This window comes from Excalfactoria chinensis, chromosome 1, assembly GCF_039878825.1.
Source record: "Excalfactoria chinensis isolate bCotChi1 chromosome 1, bCotChi1.hap2, whole genome shotgun sequence".
In the NCBI taxonomy this organism is placed as follows: domain Eukaryota; kingdom Metazoa; phylum Chordata; class Aves; order Galliformes; family Phasianidae; genus Excalfactoria; species Excalfactoria chinensis.
In genome coordinates, this window is record NC_092825.1 from 86,700,388 (window position 1) to 86,716,375 (window position 15,988).

The 15,988-nt window shown below is 42.6% G+C and overlaps 1 protein-coding gene across 3 annotated transcripts in view; it reads left to right on the forward strand.

The window, feature by feature from the left end:
• Positions 1-288: 288 nt before the first annotated feature.
• CRYBG3 (crystallin beta-gamma domain containing 3) overlaps positions 289-15,988 on the forward strand; it is an 89,131-nt gene continuing 73,431 nt past the window's right edge. For 2 of the 3 annotated variants that reach the window (XR_011902772.1, XM_072327676.1), the window contains exons 1-2: positions 289-459; positions 14,873-14,951. Coding sequence is in view for 1 of the 3 variants with exons in the window: in XM_072327676.1 (XP_072183777.1) it covers positions 335-459; positions 14,873-14,951 (204 nt within the window). In the remaining 2 variants the exon portion in view is untranslated. Of the gene's footprint in view, positions 460-14,165; positions 14,253-14,872; positions 14,952-15,988 lie in introns of all 3 variants that reach the window. The other variant, XM_072327684.1, reaches the window with a different exon arrangement.

Genomic DNA, 15,988 nt, shown 5'->3' on the forward strand with positions numbered 1-15,988 from the left:
AAGTTGGCACAAGCAGACGGGCTGGAGCCGGTGGCTGCAGCGAGGCGGCATCGCGTTGAACTCGAGGCTGGCTTGTTCCTCCCCCAGCTCATGCTCGCACACCAATACCCGCGCGGGACCTTACCGCCCACGGCCCGCTCCTGCCTGCGGGGGCAGCAACCGGCGCGCGGCCACCTCGGACTGGGCCGGGTCGGGCTTGAGGGGTGGCCCCGCCCCTGGGCCGGACCGGGCCGCCCCCGCCGGGGCGGAGGGAGGCGTGGGCCGCCGCCTGCTGCCGCCGCGGGGACTCGGTGGCGGGCTGCTGCTGGCGGCGATTCGTGTCCCCGGCCCGGCGATGTCCGGCGGGGGCAGCCGGCGGCGGGCCGGCCCCTCCTGGCCGAGCGCCTTCTCCCGCTTCTTCGCCAGGAGCCCCCCGCGCCAGGAGGCGGCGGCGCCCGGGCGGCCGGCGGGCGCGCACAGGTAGGGGCCCGAGCGGCACAGCGAGGTCTGCTTCGCTGCTTCCCCCTTCGACCCCGTCCCACCCGGGAAGTGCGGTGGCCGGGACGGCAATGGGACGTCGCGACACCGGCGGGTGGAGTGAGAGGATGTGGGGCGGAAGGGAGAAGCCGCGGGGCCCGGCCGGGGGGGCACGGGGCAGGTGGGGCCCGACCTCCCTGCGGGGAGTCGACCCTGGGGGGAGCGGCTCCTTCTGAAGCCGGGGGACGGGGACTGCCAGCGCCGCTCCCGGCTGCTCCGTTGGTGGGTCGGTCGTGGAGGTTTGGGGTTCGGCGTCTCGTTTTTAATGCAACGCTACTTTGGGATGGCGTGAAGCGAGCCGGATGCGGGCTGGAGTGGACAGCGAGTCTCTGGGTGTGCGGAGGAGTTTCCGTGGGAGCTCAGTTCAGCGAACATCAGCGCCCGGTCCTGGTGCGGGGCAAGCAGCGCAGCACTGAGCCCTACCGGCAGGGAGCCCTGCGCTGGGGTCAGCCGCCGCGCAGCCTCGTCCGCGGGGACCGAAGGCGGCCGGGGTTGGGTGCTCGCTTTCCTTCGCGCAGCCTTCACACCCCTCAGCGTTCCCCGGGCTGCTCTAAATCAGATGGAAATGCAATATAAATATTACTGGGGGGTTTAAGTCTCCATGCAAAATATGTGGTTTCTGGTAACCTGGTTGTTAATAATATATATATATATATATATTTTTTTTCCTCTTTAAGTATAGAGAGTGCTAACGAGATGAAAAAGTTCTGAAACATCTCGTGCATTTCTTCCTCTTCCTTTTTTTTTTTTTTTTTCTTCTTCTTCTTTTTCTCCTGCTGGCTGGTTTCTACAAGTAGATAGGAAAGAACCACAGATAAAGTTTCCTTCTGCTTCTTATGTTTTGTTATTGGTCTGAGTGAATGAGCGTGTTTTTGTGGTGAGGAGGTGTTGGCTGGCAAGGCTTCATTTCCTCAGGTGTACAACTTATTCATTTTGCTTTCAGCATGCTGGTTTTAATCGTTTTGAGTCATTCTTGGTTCTGCACGTTTTTGCCTACACCAGCAAATAAGCAAACTTTAAGGAGGTATCTTGGTGGTTCTTTCTCACCAGTCATGAAAAATTGCACAGTTATGTTATGCTGACTACTGTAGGCAGTCTTCTTAGATGGTCTTGTAAATGGATTGTGAAAGATTTCAACTTTTTTGCTTTGCATTTGATACACCAGCACATTGCCAAGGATCCACCAGCCTTTCACAAGCACAGATATTTTTATTTCCTGCAAAAAAATAAAAATCAGGTGATGCTATTGAATCAAGAGCACCTTCACCACTGAGCAGTGTGGCATCAGCCCTGGCCGGGTGGTTGAGATGTGACAGAATGTAGAGGCTTGAAAGTGGCTTGGGACATGAAGAGGCAGCAGCAGAGGTACTGCAGAATCACTTAAGACTGGAAAAGACCACCCAGTCCAACCACCAGCCCATCTCCACCACGCTCACTAACCATGTTCTTTCAGTGCCACATCCTCACAGTTCTTGAACACCTCCAGGGACATTTGACGGCACCACCTCCCTGGGCAGCCTGTGCCACAACCTCACTGCTATTTCAGAGAGTAAATTTTTCCTGCTATCCAACCTGAATCTTACCTGGCGCAACTTGAGGCCATTACCTCCCATCATGCTTCCTCCTCACCAGCTGTGGCTGGGACTAAACAAAAAAGTTCAGTAGGCGAGGGGAGTAGGGTGATGCCGGTTGGGTGGTTTGTGAGTGAGATATGCTATCTGCGGTGTGTCTTGGTGGTAGACCTACAGCACATCACTCGGGGCTGGAGCCAGTTATCGTCATGTAAATCACAGTTTCATTTCCTGCAGCCAATAGCCCTGCCTTTCTCAAGCGGTCCCCACGAGGTGTGAGAAGGTGTAAGAAGGCTAGGCCTCCTGGCCGCCTGTATGACCTTCCCACGCAGCATTAGCCGCGGGGCAGTCACTACCACCATTCCTCTGGAAGCAAGCAAAATTCCCGCAGCTCAGAGGAGCCCAATTTGGTATGTTAAAGAGCTTTTTTGTTGTGCCAGGCTTCGGGCGGTGCATTCGCCTGGAATGCTGACGCTCTCGTCTTTGGTTTCCACTGACAGCCTTCTCCATAGATTAGCGTAATTGCATACATTAGCAGTGCCAGGCTGGAGTGAGCGGCCCAGGTTGGCTTGGTGCGCTGCTTCAGTGAGCGTTGGGTGCGGAGGAACGGATTGCTAAACAATGGGAGAGCTGAGGCTGCCCGTGTGTTTGTTGTTCAGGTGTGGAGGGCAGGAGGCGGATGGGAAATGTGCCTCCTGAGGAGCCTTGTCAGAACATATGCAGCGCGGTGATTAGTTTCCTGTTAAAACGGTTGGAACGATGCATGTTGGAACCGGATCAAATCAGAAGTGTGTAGCATGAAACTTTTGTGTCGAGATACTGGACCTAGTGTTGTTTCAGAACAGCAGAACTACCAAGGAGAGGGACCAGGAGGTGGAGCGCAGTGGTGTGCAGGCCAAGGATATCTGCAGTGTATCTACACTGACGTTCAGAGAAGTGCATCATGCCTCATGTATCCTATGCAGAATATGGCTTTTTTGTAAATGTTTCAAGTGTGAGGAGATGAGCTTATCATGTCCAAAAGTCATTCTTATTTTCCATCAGCAAGTGTCATGGTGGCACAAGGCAGTGGACATCTGTTATGACTCAGGCTGCTTTTACATACAAATTAAACAAATGTGAATTATCCTTCGCCTAATGCTCTGTCGTTGCTGCTTGCTATTCTCAATAATACAGAATAGATATTTGTAACCGCAGTGTTTGTCTTGGGGCAGTCTGCATCCCAAAGCTGGGAAAATCCCATTTGATTTTCGTAATTCTAACAGGACTCTGATTTATTCAGTTAGTTATTAATGCAGGTTTCTTTAGACTACCTGGATGAAGATACAGCTTTTACAAGGCCATCTCTTGTGTATTCTTTCAGGGCTGTGCAGCTTCCATGCCTTGGCAATTGTCCTGTTGAAAGTGAATGTGACCTGTTAAGTCACCTTAGAAACTGTCTGGAGGTGTTACGTTTCACCAGTTGCTTTAACCCAGAGCTACTGTCAACATCTTATATATAGTTTGTATTTTATATTGTGTAGCAGATTCATTTCAGGTTTATCTTTTTCCCTTTGAGTGCCATTAGTTGGTCAAATAACTACCAGCACAAGTGAGCCTTTGTTGGGCTTGTCCAGATACTTTTTTCTGCATCGCTGAAGTGTATCAGAAACATCAAACAGGGAAAAACAATCTTTTATTTGGTTTCAGAAGGCCTTTCTCTCTCACTCTCTCTCTTTTTTTTAATTGACATCATTGTTCCGTTCATCCATTAGTTTCTAACTAAGAGCTTTCAGAGGTGGAAGAACGTTGTTTATACTGCCTAAGGAGAGATTAGAGACTCCCTTTCTTCCTCTGGGCTTGCCAGTCATTGTTCCTGTTTATAAAGCGCATGTATTTTTGTAGTGGTTTAAAAAAATAAAATAAATGTGTTTGGGAACTACCAGGAATGGCTTGAAAGGGGTGTAATGCATTTCAGACTTATTCTGCCAGCAAGGCTGTGGATGCCCCCTCCCTGGAGGCATTCAAAACCAGGCTGGATGGGGCTTTGAGCAACCTGATCTAGTGGGAGGTGGCCTTGCCTATAGCAGCGAGGTGGAATTAGGCGATCTTAAGTGTCCCTTCCAACCTAAATCATCCTATGATTCTGTTTCTTCTAAACTTGCTACCTCCTGTCTGATTTTGATTCATGTGCTGTTGGCATCTTAGAAGAAATCCATTGTTTGCTGGGAAAAAAAAATAAATCTCTTTTTTCTCATAAAAACCCTCTTCCTTTCAAAAAGGAAAGTGAAATTTTATTATTACTATTATTATTAAATTTCGGCTCATTTGTGAGTGTGCAGCTGAGGTGATGGTTTGTGGAACCAGCAAGGGGAAGCCTCCAGTCATTTAGAAGAACTCAAACTTAGCAAAGCAAGGCACGTTCTGAGAAGTTTCAGTTCACTTATGTTATGTTTGACCTTCTTTCCATTTCTTTTTATTTCCTTGATCTTTCTGTTGTGGCTGTCATTGCAGGATGATTCAAAAGTGAAGCAAAGATCCTGATTCAGCAGATTAGCAAAGCGGTTCCCTACACTTATAAATAAGTAAATGTTCTGTATCATGCTACAGTGGGGCCTCGTTTGATTAAAATTAGGTGTAGATGTCAATGTCTCATGGGAGCGAGACCAGAAGGAGCAAGTCCAACAGCTGGCCTTGTGATTGTGAGACACTTCCTAGAGGAAATGTTAGTGGAGCATTAATTATAACAGTAGCACTCCTTAAAAGAAACAAACCTACTTTTTACATGTTAACAGTGCTGTCTCCTTTCAGTTCTATTTGTGATTATTGTCAGATTTTCAGGGTATCTATGAATCATTGGTTTTAAGGAAGTCGGTCCCACGGCGGTAAAAACTAACTCATCCGTAGGTGGACAGAAGACTCGTGAGTGGGGGAAAAACAAAACCCAGAAATATATTGCTGCATTTCTGATCATCAAAACTTCTCACGGAGATGAGAAACCAACCAATTCTGTTTTCTGAGAGTTTTTTTTGGACTGCGTGCAGTTCAATATGTGCTAGTGTAAACTGTTGTGCTTCCAGGCAGTAGCAGTGCTACATTGCTTACCCTGTAGGATGTTTTCCTGAGGCTTTTACCACATCTGTTTTTTCTACTGTTTTAATTTTCATTTCTAAAATCATTTGTACAGATTTTCACTAACTTTACGATATTATGTAGTATCGCTTTTGAAGGACTTGCTGTGTTTTACTGATGACCCCAGCATCTTTGTTTGATTTTCTTTTCTGGGTTGCTTTTTCTTAGTGCCTACAATTATAAATTTAATTAAACCCTATTTGTCAAGAGGAAAGTAGGTACTACTACTTTTTAAATGTCTTCCATTTTATTGTCATTTTTAAGCATATTGCTGGCTCTCAGCCCTTCAAATATGTGCCTTTTGAAAGTAATTATATAATAACCTGTTTTCTGTTAACTCGATAATTTTAACCTTAAATAGTTTCTGAATCTGCTTCTGATATTATATTCTGATATTAAGTCTAATATGTTAGCTACCAGAAACATATTTATTTCATAAGCATGCTGAAAACTTGACTGAACCTCTCAGACTAGCAAATACAGAGCAGATTCAATATTAATGTTTGTTACTATGCTTGACAGATGCCAGAAGAAAAACCTTAGCGTAATCTGGTATAATCCTACTGCCCAGTGTTGAAGTAGTGCCTACTCAGGAATGTTTTGCTTTCTTTTCTCTACCTTTTGTATGGCTGCTGAATTCCCTCACATGTAGAACAGATTAAGTTATTCATCAAGGGAGATCAGGGGCCGTCATACTTATTTCACTTAGTTCCAGCCTTTTAAGTTGAAAGGGACTTGTTTGATGTCAAGAAATGCTTTTTGCAGTTTTAACATACATTTTCTCTGTAATATATGTCATTTGGTACTTTTATAATATCTTTATTTTTCATGGGTGTTTTCGTTTTTTTTCCTTTAGTTTGCATTTTGAAAGAGGATTAACAAAATCTCTTCATTTTGTACTAACGCATTCTGTAGCTTGCTTAGTGTATGGGAAGCAGCAATACTAACACAGGGCATGAAGCTGACCTAGCTTTACTGTGCATCAGAGCAAAAGCACTATGTAAACAAGCAGCATAAACAGGTCTGAGAGGAAAAAATGTTCCAGTAAAAACCTCCTAAATTGCTTAAATGCTCTCTGTAATCAAACCAGTTTTCAAGTGGGATTGTTTAATTGAATAGAATGTTTTATGCTATTCCAGCACTTATATTAGTTGGTTGATTTTAACACTTCTTTTGCCTGAGTTCATCTTCCTTTTGCTTCCCTTTTTTTCGTCCTTTACCTCTCTGTGGCTCCTGCTCCTTTCCTCCCCACTTCCTTTATTTGTTTTAAGTAGTTGCTTTGCTTTCCTTTCATGTTCTGATTTCAAAATCACTGGCTTGTTTTTAAAATTTCCATTTATCTTCATGGCTCCTCCCTGTGTGTGTGGCTTACGCATAAGCACCAAAGTAGGAGCCAGAAACATAGCATTTAAATTTCTGTGCTAACACTCCCTCTCTCCTCAAGACAAGCCCTGAAGGCCTTGTCAGAAACTGGAGTAAGGCTTCATCACCACTGCTACCATTTGGTTTCTGTGACCGGTGTTTGCCTTGGGAACCTGGCTGTGAAGTTGGCTACAATTTATCTTTTTGAAGCTTGTCCAAAAGAGCTGTGTTGTATTTTCCGAGAGTGGGGGGAGAGAGAAAATAGTTCTGTGGTTGCTGTTTTCTGTTAAAACCACCAGCATCTTTATTTTCTCTTAACAATGCTACTGTATTTTGACTGACATTTGATGCAGAAGGCTGTTTGTAAGAATCTTCATTGCCTTCTCCTCAAGCTGGAGGTGGCATCTTCTTGCCACTGGACTTTTCAGTAATGTTTGCCTTTCGATTCGTTTAACAGATGTTATTCAACGTATGCGCCAAAAGTTTGACTCTTAAAAATTCTATAAATGCTGTTTGTAGATCAGGTTTGGACAGTTCTCCGGGCTTCACAGGACATGAATGGTTTCACAGGTGTGATTTTAGGATCTAGAGCAAGGTGTTGGCATTTCAATTATGCTTTTATGTCTATTCTGTTTGGTTGGATTAAAGGGGAAGGATTGAAAAGTTGATTTATCAAGTCTTCCAGGTGAGCTGTGAAGTTAATAAATGTGATGCTGATCCTAACATTGCTGGAGGATGGGAACTGTCAAGCTTGATTTTGTTGATGAGGTTGCTACTTTAGTTGATAAACTGCTGAAGTAGTAACTTCAGGCTCTTTAAGGCATCTGGCCTGATATTGGTGCTCCAATTAAAGTATTTACAAACGTAGTGGTAGTGGGACAAACTAAAAGATATGAAGAACTGGATGTGGAAAATAATTTTCTACTTTTTTTATGTAAAAAAGTTGAAGTATTTTTTAATCAATCAATGTAATATCTCTACAAGCAGTTTGAAAGAAGAGAAGATTGTATCTTGGGAAGTTTGCAGATGAGTAGAGTGTATTTTTATGGGCATTTCCGTACAGATGGCAATGTTGCAGAAGCAGGTTAAATTAAGTTGAAGTGGTTGGCAGACACTGAACGGGAGCTGCCAAAGCATAATGATGGCTTAGACAGAAAAAGTGATTCTTAGAAGTATAAGTGACTAGTGTAGTGAGTCTAGTTAAAGCATCCATGTTTTATTATGAAAAAGGTACCAACAAACTGGAAATGGCTCTGAAAAGAGCTCCGGAACAATCTGATGTCTGGTAAAGCTGCCTCACAGAGTAAATTCGAGTAGCTCAATAGCATTTAGTTTGTCTAAGAGTAGGTTTTGAAATGATAGGATTACGGATTGAGGCACGGCTTTGCCTGGAGGTACATAACTGCAAGGGAAATCAGAGCTAAGTGCTTCTCATCACAGCAGACCTGTGGCTTGAGGAAGGTAGATGTAGGCTGATTCCATAGAGGAGAGATGAAGCTTGACAAATTTGGACTGGCAGGCCTATGTTTTAGTAGTGACTTTGTGGATTTAGTGGTAGTAAACATGGGAAAGTGTTTTTTTCACAAATACTGTGGATTTTCCACTGTTCACTGTTTTTGTTGTTTGTTGTTGTTGTTTTTAATTAAAACTACAGGTGTAATGCAGGTTGGCATCAGTAAGATTTTGTGATCTAGATGCCTTGGGAAGCCAGCTTTGATAATCATAATGGCAATTATGTGTGGCAAGTAGGGCAATTGGTGTGTATAATAGAAAATATTACTCAAAGGTCTGAATTGTATAAGTCTTCATTATAATTACCACTTAGAAGCAGGAACAAAGGAAAAAACAGTGCTTGCTAAACTATAGCTTTTTGCAGATGTATCATAAAAGTTTCATAACTACTACTGGCCTGTTCATGTGGTTTGAGAATCCCTGTACTGTGCTGAAACTTCACGATGACTTTGGTCTTGCGCATCTATATTTGATAGTATTACTTGTCTCGCGATTTTCTTCTCGTTCACGTTCTTCAGGGAGGCTCACTTAGCTTTGGTTTAAGTTAATGGGTGATCACGTTTTCATTAGCAACTTCCGTGTTCTGTAGGGTCTGACATGTTTTTTTCAGAAGGTTACTACTGAATGTGTCACTATCTTAGCACTAAGTAAAACTGGAAAGAAGTGATGACATCAAGACCAAATGCAGTGTAGTTTTGCAGGGAGGAGTGCTTGTTTTTTTCAGTGTGAGGTAAAAGGCAGGGGTCAGAAACTAGAGTCATGTCCCAGAATGCTGAAATAAAGAAAAAGATAAGAAAGGAAAGACAAAAATTACATTGGCTCATATGATGACTGTGCTGAAGGATTAATTGTATCAACAGTGCCAAAATGAAGACACATCGTCTTGAGGAAAACATTAAGCAAATAAATAAATAAATACATGTCTGGAAGGATATATCACAATCAATATCGTTAAACACAGTGAGGTCAGGCTTAGTTAGTGTTGTATCAGCAAGGCCAAATGTAGCGGCTTAGGGTTGCTTGGTATCCTATGACGCATTTCAGGTTAGGTGTACTAATGCAATGACAGGTCCTGTTCTGAAATGGTTACTGTTTTTGTTTTGATCTGGAAGGGAGCCCAGTTAAAAATGGGCAGTGTTAACTTAATGCAGTGTCAAAGAGGGTTTGGCTGTGTGGAGAGTCAGCTGTTCCTGGAGAGAGGCAAACTGGTAGTGCTCTCGCTTCTCTGGCAACATCTTTTTACATCTTGGCTTCATAAGAAGTAAATTCTGGACCCACAGTGTTGGAAGTGACTTCTGTTTGTACAGTTGGAGTATTCCCTGGTGGGAGCAAGAGGCAAGGGCAGCATCTATAAGTATTGTTGTGATGTTGCTTGAGTTATGCTTTAGCCTGCTGTCCCTGTTTCTTTAAGGGGTTGCCCATTAATTGCTCCATTCTCAAGCAGGAATCCACAGCAGGTACCTTATAAGAGGAAGGTAAAATGCCACAGCAGTTAGCTTCAGTTTAATAAGCTTTGCATCTGGTCATTCTTATCACAGCACGCACATTTGTGCTTCATCGCACTTACATGCTGCCTGTAGCTTGTTTTTTATCTGACACAACATGTCCACAATCTGCTGTGTGCATAATAGGGGTGAGGTTAGCTAATAGAGGAAGAGAGGGTGGGCTTTTAATTTGCAAGTTCCCAGGGATTGTTGCGAAGAACAAAGCTGGAGGAAGCAGACTCCTGGTGCTGCACAGAGATGCTGCGAGGGCCTTTTGAACATGTAATTGTTTATAATTGTCCTGTTCTGTTTTTAGAGACAGTTGGAAAAGATCTCACAAACCACGTACTTAAATTTGCTCCCCTTCAGCTTTTTCTTTTTTGACTCCTGTCCTTCTTATGTGTTAACTAAACTGGATTTGAATACTTGTCTACTTTTCTGCGTTTTGTGTGAGCAGCCTTACCATATATGTATGGGGATATAGACATTTTTTTCACCTATAAAGAGTCTGTGACCTTTCCTGTGTAAGTGTTATGATTAAAAACTTGGACGAAAATCTGCTTCTGATTCACACACCACCTGTCCTGGTATTACGGAAAGGTCAGAACAGATTTGCAGCAGCAGACGAACAAAAAGCATTAGAAAATCACACACGGAGAAGTTTGTGCAGAACATACAGAATGGGATCTATTTTAACTTGTGTTTAATCTCAAATATTTAAAGAAGTGACACTAGTCAGGATGCATTCTGGCAAGATAGTAGGGGAAAGCAGCAAGACAGTCAGAGGAAGAAATCCCTCTGCCTTCACTGAAGATTAACCCATCTGTGTCAGATGCACCAACAAATGACGAGAAAACGCATGTCAGGCAGAAATAGCAGTAGGAGGGCAGTAGATTACTTGAGAAGTAGCCAAAAAGCTTAGATTCTAGTCTTAATTTTAACAGCATCTTTATTACTCGTGACAAATTATTTGTTATTTCTACGCCTTCTTTTTGTTATTGTTTATAAAATGAAAGTTGTATCTGCCTAAATATGTAAACAAGCAGTTGCAACCATCTGTAAATGATGGCCTTTATGGGTGAGAAGTCCACGAAAGCACACTGTGGAGGGACAGAGGTGTTTTCTTTGGTCTCAGGATCACACTGTGCTTGTTCACATCCCAAAAGTGAATACAAAGTGGACCCCAGACTTGAGATATGTGCAAGGAATCCAGGCAGATGAGAGGGCTTTTGGAGCAGCGGTTGTCAGCAGGGAGAGTGGTGTTCTGAGCAGACCTCACCACCTTCTTTAAGGGGGGTGAGGAAGTTGTGACCCTCTTGTCACAAGATACCTTTATTGGAAGGGCAGGAGAACCTTTCTGGGGCCAGACAGTAAGTTGCAAGGCAGATTAGTTTTAAGAGCTTCTACGGATAATTCTTGTCAATATTAAATCTGTGGTCTCTCTTAGTGTGCTATCAGACTGGCTGTATAAAAACAGCACTTTGGGTAGTGTAGGATTGTAGACTCATGAGAATCATCTTTGCTTGAGAAGTGGGAGTGCTGTAGCCCTGAGAGCTGGCTGGCTGATTTAACAAAGCGATGTGGATAGCTAACCACAAACCTATATTTCAAGGTGTTGAACAGGGAGTAGTACGCTTGCTGCCTGGTGTGGCCAAGCACTCAAAAAGGCACTGCCCCAGAGAAGTCTGAGGCAACCATGGAGCCTTGAGGAGGTGACCTATTAATGCAGATGCAACCCAAACGTGTGTGGGGTGAGCCTGTACATACGGTCAATCTGTAGCTTTCAGTTCTTAGCAAAGGCATGACAATTCTGTGGTATAATATCACATAGTTAACATTTATAACAATTATAAGTATCGGAGATTGTCCTGTAAAAAATAAAAGTATAAATCACCTTAGAATACAGTTCCTGAAAGTATTACATCTTGCAACTAATGGTAGCCTCACATGAGCATACCAAAGAAATTGGAAGAATGGATCATTTTTAGCATAAATATTGTCTTACTTATTTCCCAGTAAATACTAAATGACAGCATTCACAATTACGACTGTGTTCACTGCATCTCTGAGTTTAAACTCATACGAGCAGCACGGGCTTGTGTTGCAGCGTGAGAATATGTATGGCATAATTGGCTTTACTGGGAGGGAATTAAGCATGGAAGTGTAGTGTTTTGAATGGGTCCATAAACTTCACTGTAGAAGTATTCTTGACTCCTATTCCAAACCATCCAAGAGACCTTTCTATTTTCTATTTTTTCCCCCAGCAAAGTGAGCTTTTGTGCTATAAACATCCTCCGTTTGGCGCAAGTCTCTTTGTTTCAGTGGAAGATCCACAACACAACAGGGCAGACATTAGAGCACAAGTCTTACAGGGAGCAACTGAGGGTGCTGCAATTGTTTGGTCTGGAGAAGAGGAGGCTCAGGGGAGACCTCATTGCTCTCTACAGTTGCCTGAAAGGAGGCTGTGGCGAGGTGGGGGTCAGCCTCTTCTTTCAGGTAACAGCGATAGGATGAGAGGAAGGGGCTTCAGGTTGGATATTAAGAAAGCTTTCTTCTAGGAAAGAGTGGTGAGGCAGTGGTACAGCCTACCCGGGGAGGTGGTGGAATCACCATTTCTGGAGGTGTTCAAGAGCTGTGTGGATGTGGCACTGTGAGATGTGGTCAGTAGGCATGGTGGGGATGGGTTTACAGTGGGACTGGGTGATCTCTTAGAAGTCTTTTCCAACCTTAATGATGCTATGGAAACTGAGCCTTATCTCAGGTGACCAGAAGTAGTCCTATGGTGATGTGAACTGCAGGAGTATGTGCCTGCTGGTACCTGCCTGCTGTGCAGTAGGATCACTCCAGGTGTGGAAATTTCTGTTTCTCCCTTTTGTTTATCTAAGAACACGGTGCTACTGGAGCCCTGCTGAGCCGGGTTGGGGTTGGGAAGAGGTTGCTGAGATTGAGGAAGAAGGTGTGGAAACTTCCGAAGCTAGCTCTACTGACAGAGTCAGCATGTGGGGAAACTACACCCTAAAGCAAAAGATTCAGAAATGTAGAAGCGCTTGAATATCAGCCATGAAGGGGTGTGGGCAATGGCTTCCAAGTTTATGTTTGTTTAATGCTGGAAAGTAAAGTCTTTATACTTTTTATTATTAGTAGTTGATTTTAAGATGCTTATCCGCTGTACTGAACTTTTAGTTTCGATGTGTACTCTGGAATTTCATAGCAAGCAGCCTCAGCCTGACCAACGAGGAGAAAGTAATATGGAGATGTATTTCAAATACAAAACAAAAAGTAGGAAAGTGCTGAAAGGATTGGGGGGGAAAGGGGAATAGAACATGATGGAAGAATATGAGCAAAGCAAAGTGGTAAAAGAACTAGGTATAAATGGTCTCTGTTGGTAATACTTAACAGAAGTGATGATCCCAGGTTTTTTTGTTTAGTTTAGTTTAGTTTTGTTTTTTTTTCTGCAGTACAGTTACATAGATAGTGATATGCTGAAAGCAAGAAGAATGCCTAATCGATATCAGACTTGTTCTTCTGCTTGTAGTATGAAGAACTTCTGTACTGAGTCAGGTATATTGGCACCAGGAAAAGCTGTGCAGATCCAAGAAGACTTTTTAATTCTCGTTTAAAGGTAGAAGGGAGAAAATAATTTACGTGTATAATTTGTACTTTGGAGCATTTTCCTAGTGTGCCAGGCTGCCCGGAAGTACTGGAGACATCTCCTTCACAAAATACATAAATGGCACAAGAAATTAATAGAAGAGAATAGTAATTGATTCGCTCTGTGTTACAAGGAGGCAAATAAAGACAGGACTTTCTGTGTTACTCTCCATGAAAAAGCATCTTAGTGTTTTTGAATGTGTTATGAAAGATTACCGGAGGTGCTCTTGGGAGTACATGGTTCTATAATGAAGGGGATCTATAAAAGACAGGAAAGAGCTTTTCTTTTCTGTTTTGAAGCGGATCAGAAAGATCTTAACCTTTGCTGCGGGAGCATTCTGTTCTCATTTTGGCTCAGGGAAGCTTAACCCTGAGCAGCTGGTAGGGAAACCATCATATTCTTGGATTGAATGTTCTACTCTGTGTGAATGTTAACGTATGTTTAGCTGCCGTGCCTAATGCACAATTGGAATAAAACCTTTCTTTACAAAAGTCCTACTGAATCACGCTTACCTGTGGCTTTAGAGTCAGTGGCTATGTGGTTACTAGTCTACATCCAAATCCTTTCTCCAAATCCTGACAGAATTCAGTAAAACGCAAATAATGTGTTTTATTCTTTTATTTAAGTAGCTTTCTGCTCATCTCTTCACACAGATAAAAACATAATGGCTTGTGCATTTATAAATAGCAAAGCTAAATTTCTAAAATTAACAAAGAAGGCTGTTTGAAGTGGTTATCACTTCACTGCAAAACTGAACATTTCTCACGTGCTAAATTGATATGGTGGTAGGCAATGCAGGAAGTGATCTGTCGTTAACATCCTCAAATGTTTTCCTTTATATAATTTTGCTTTGTAGCTGCATGTAGCTTGAAGGTTTTTATTAAAATGTTTTCTGCCGGATTGTACTTAAGGATGGTTGTAAGAATCAGGGCAAAACAAATGTTCCCCTCATTCCAGAGATGGGATTCTGAAGAATGTTTTGACCAAGGTAAACTGGCTATAAGGACATAGGAGACTTTGGACTACTGACATTTATAATGGACAGTGAGTGTTGCCTTGGTAATTATGACACACCTGATGTCACCTTTGTAAAATTTCTTCTTAATTTGCTTGCAAACCCCCATTAGGTATGTTCATTGTTCAGTAAAGTTTTGATAAATCTGATGGCTGTGATTTGTGATGATTCCATCTGCCCTGAGCACACCCCATTTGATCACAATCCTTAGTGTAAGGACTGTGAATGCCTTCTAGCTGCACGATGGTTGTTGCTATGCCAAGGAATGCTGCAGTGGGCAAGTCATCAACTATGCTATTTTTTTCCCAGAAAAGAGTAACACGTATATACATGAAATTTGGGTTTTTTGTTTTGCTTTGTTTTGTATTTTCAGTTGGAGAACAGCCTTAGTTACACTATCTGCCATTTCTGAATGCTTGAGTTATGAATATGTCAATATGATGTGCAATAGGTACTTTGCTTTCATTTTAAGCTTTTTGGGGCATGGCTTTTTCAGTTGCAGTGTATGCAGAATATGGCTATGTTTTGGAAAACATGTTTTTTGTCCTTTTAAGTCAATGCTCTTTTGTGTTTAATTTGAATCTATTGGCTCTCAAGTACAATTGAATAATTCAAGTCCTCAGTGTTGCAAAATATCTTTGTTTTTCAGTTCTGAAAACAAAGGGAGTGAAGCCATAAATTTAAAGAGCAACCAAAAGGAAAGCACAACTCTTCCTGCACTTTTGAAGGTATGATTTTTATTTATTAATACTGAATCGAACTAAGCCTGCCGCATTTGCTTGTGGTTCTTTGCTATGTTTTGAGGTTGGAGGTATTTGTGCACTGTGAAGTAGCACATAGCTGCTGTATTCTGGGTTAGGATCCATTATGCTAGGGTTATGCATGTAAAAAAGAGAGATTGTTCATACTTCATGTTACTGAAATAAAGTTTGTGTATTTACTTACATGAAAGGAGTGGAAGTCTAGTGCCTGTTCTATATGCAGTCAGCCAGTGAAGGAGGAAGTATTTTTATCAAATGGTGGTTTCAGGCATTCCCCTAAAGTACTGTTTCTGAATAATTTATTACTATCTAACCAGCAAGTGTTTTTCTTGACGTTTCACTGGTTGCCAACCAGAGCGTTCTAAGATCTTTCTGCTGAAATACTTGCACGTTGCCTATTCTTCACCAGTGCTACCCATGTTAATCATGCTTGTCTTATCCTGTAAGCATTCTGCTGCAAAAACAGACATGTTTCCATGTGATCAGAATTTTGTCCTGTGAGTCATTTGACACAAAGTGGTAGCTGCCCATTAGGTTGTGTTTAGACTTAGTCAAATATCATAAATAGTTATATAGAGGAATAGGGCCTTGTGATACAACCTTCTTCGAAATAGTTGCTGTAACATCATGCCCTGTGGGGTCATTCCAGCAGTTTATTCGCTCTAACCACTTCTTTTGTTCTTGGTCCTTTTCTTAGTAGCAGGGTAATATAGATAATTTTGTGACAGTTTCCCCAAAAGGACATTGACTAGTTCCCTAGACTCCTCTGTGGATATTGTAGACTTCTTAACAGACTGAATCTGAGGTTTTCATCCTGTGTTGCCTAGACTAAGCACTAGCAGTGTATGGGGAAGTGGTCTTTTTCCTGTGTGACTTGCAGTGACTGTATAGTGGCCTCTTTGGTATCTAGGGACTACTTGGCTTAATTTTACCAAAGCGTGAGGCATCTTTTCTCTCTTTTTTTTGGTCTCACCATTGAAACTTTTTATTTGATTATGTTGTCT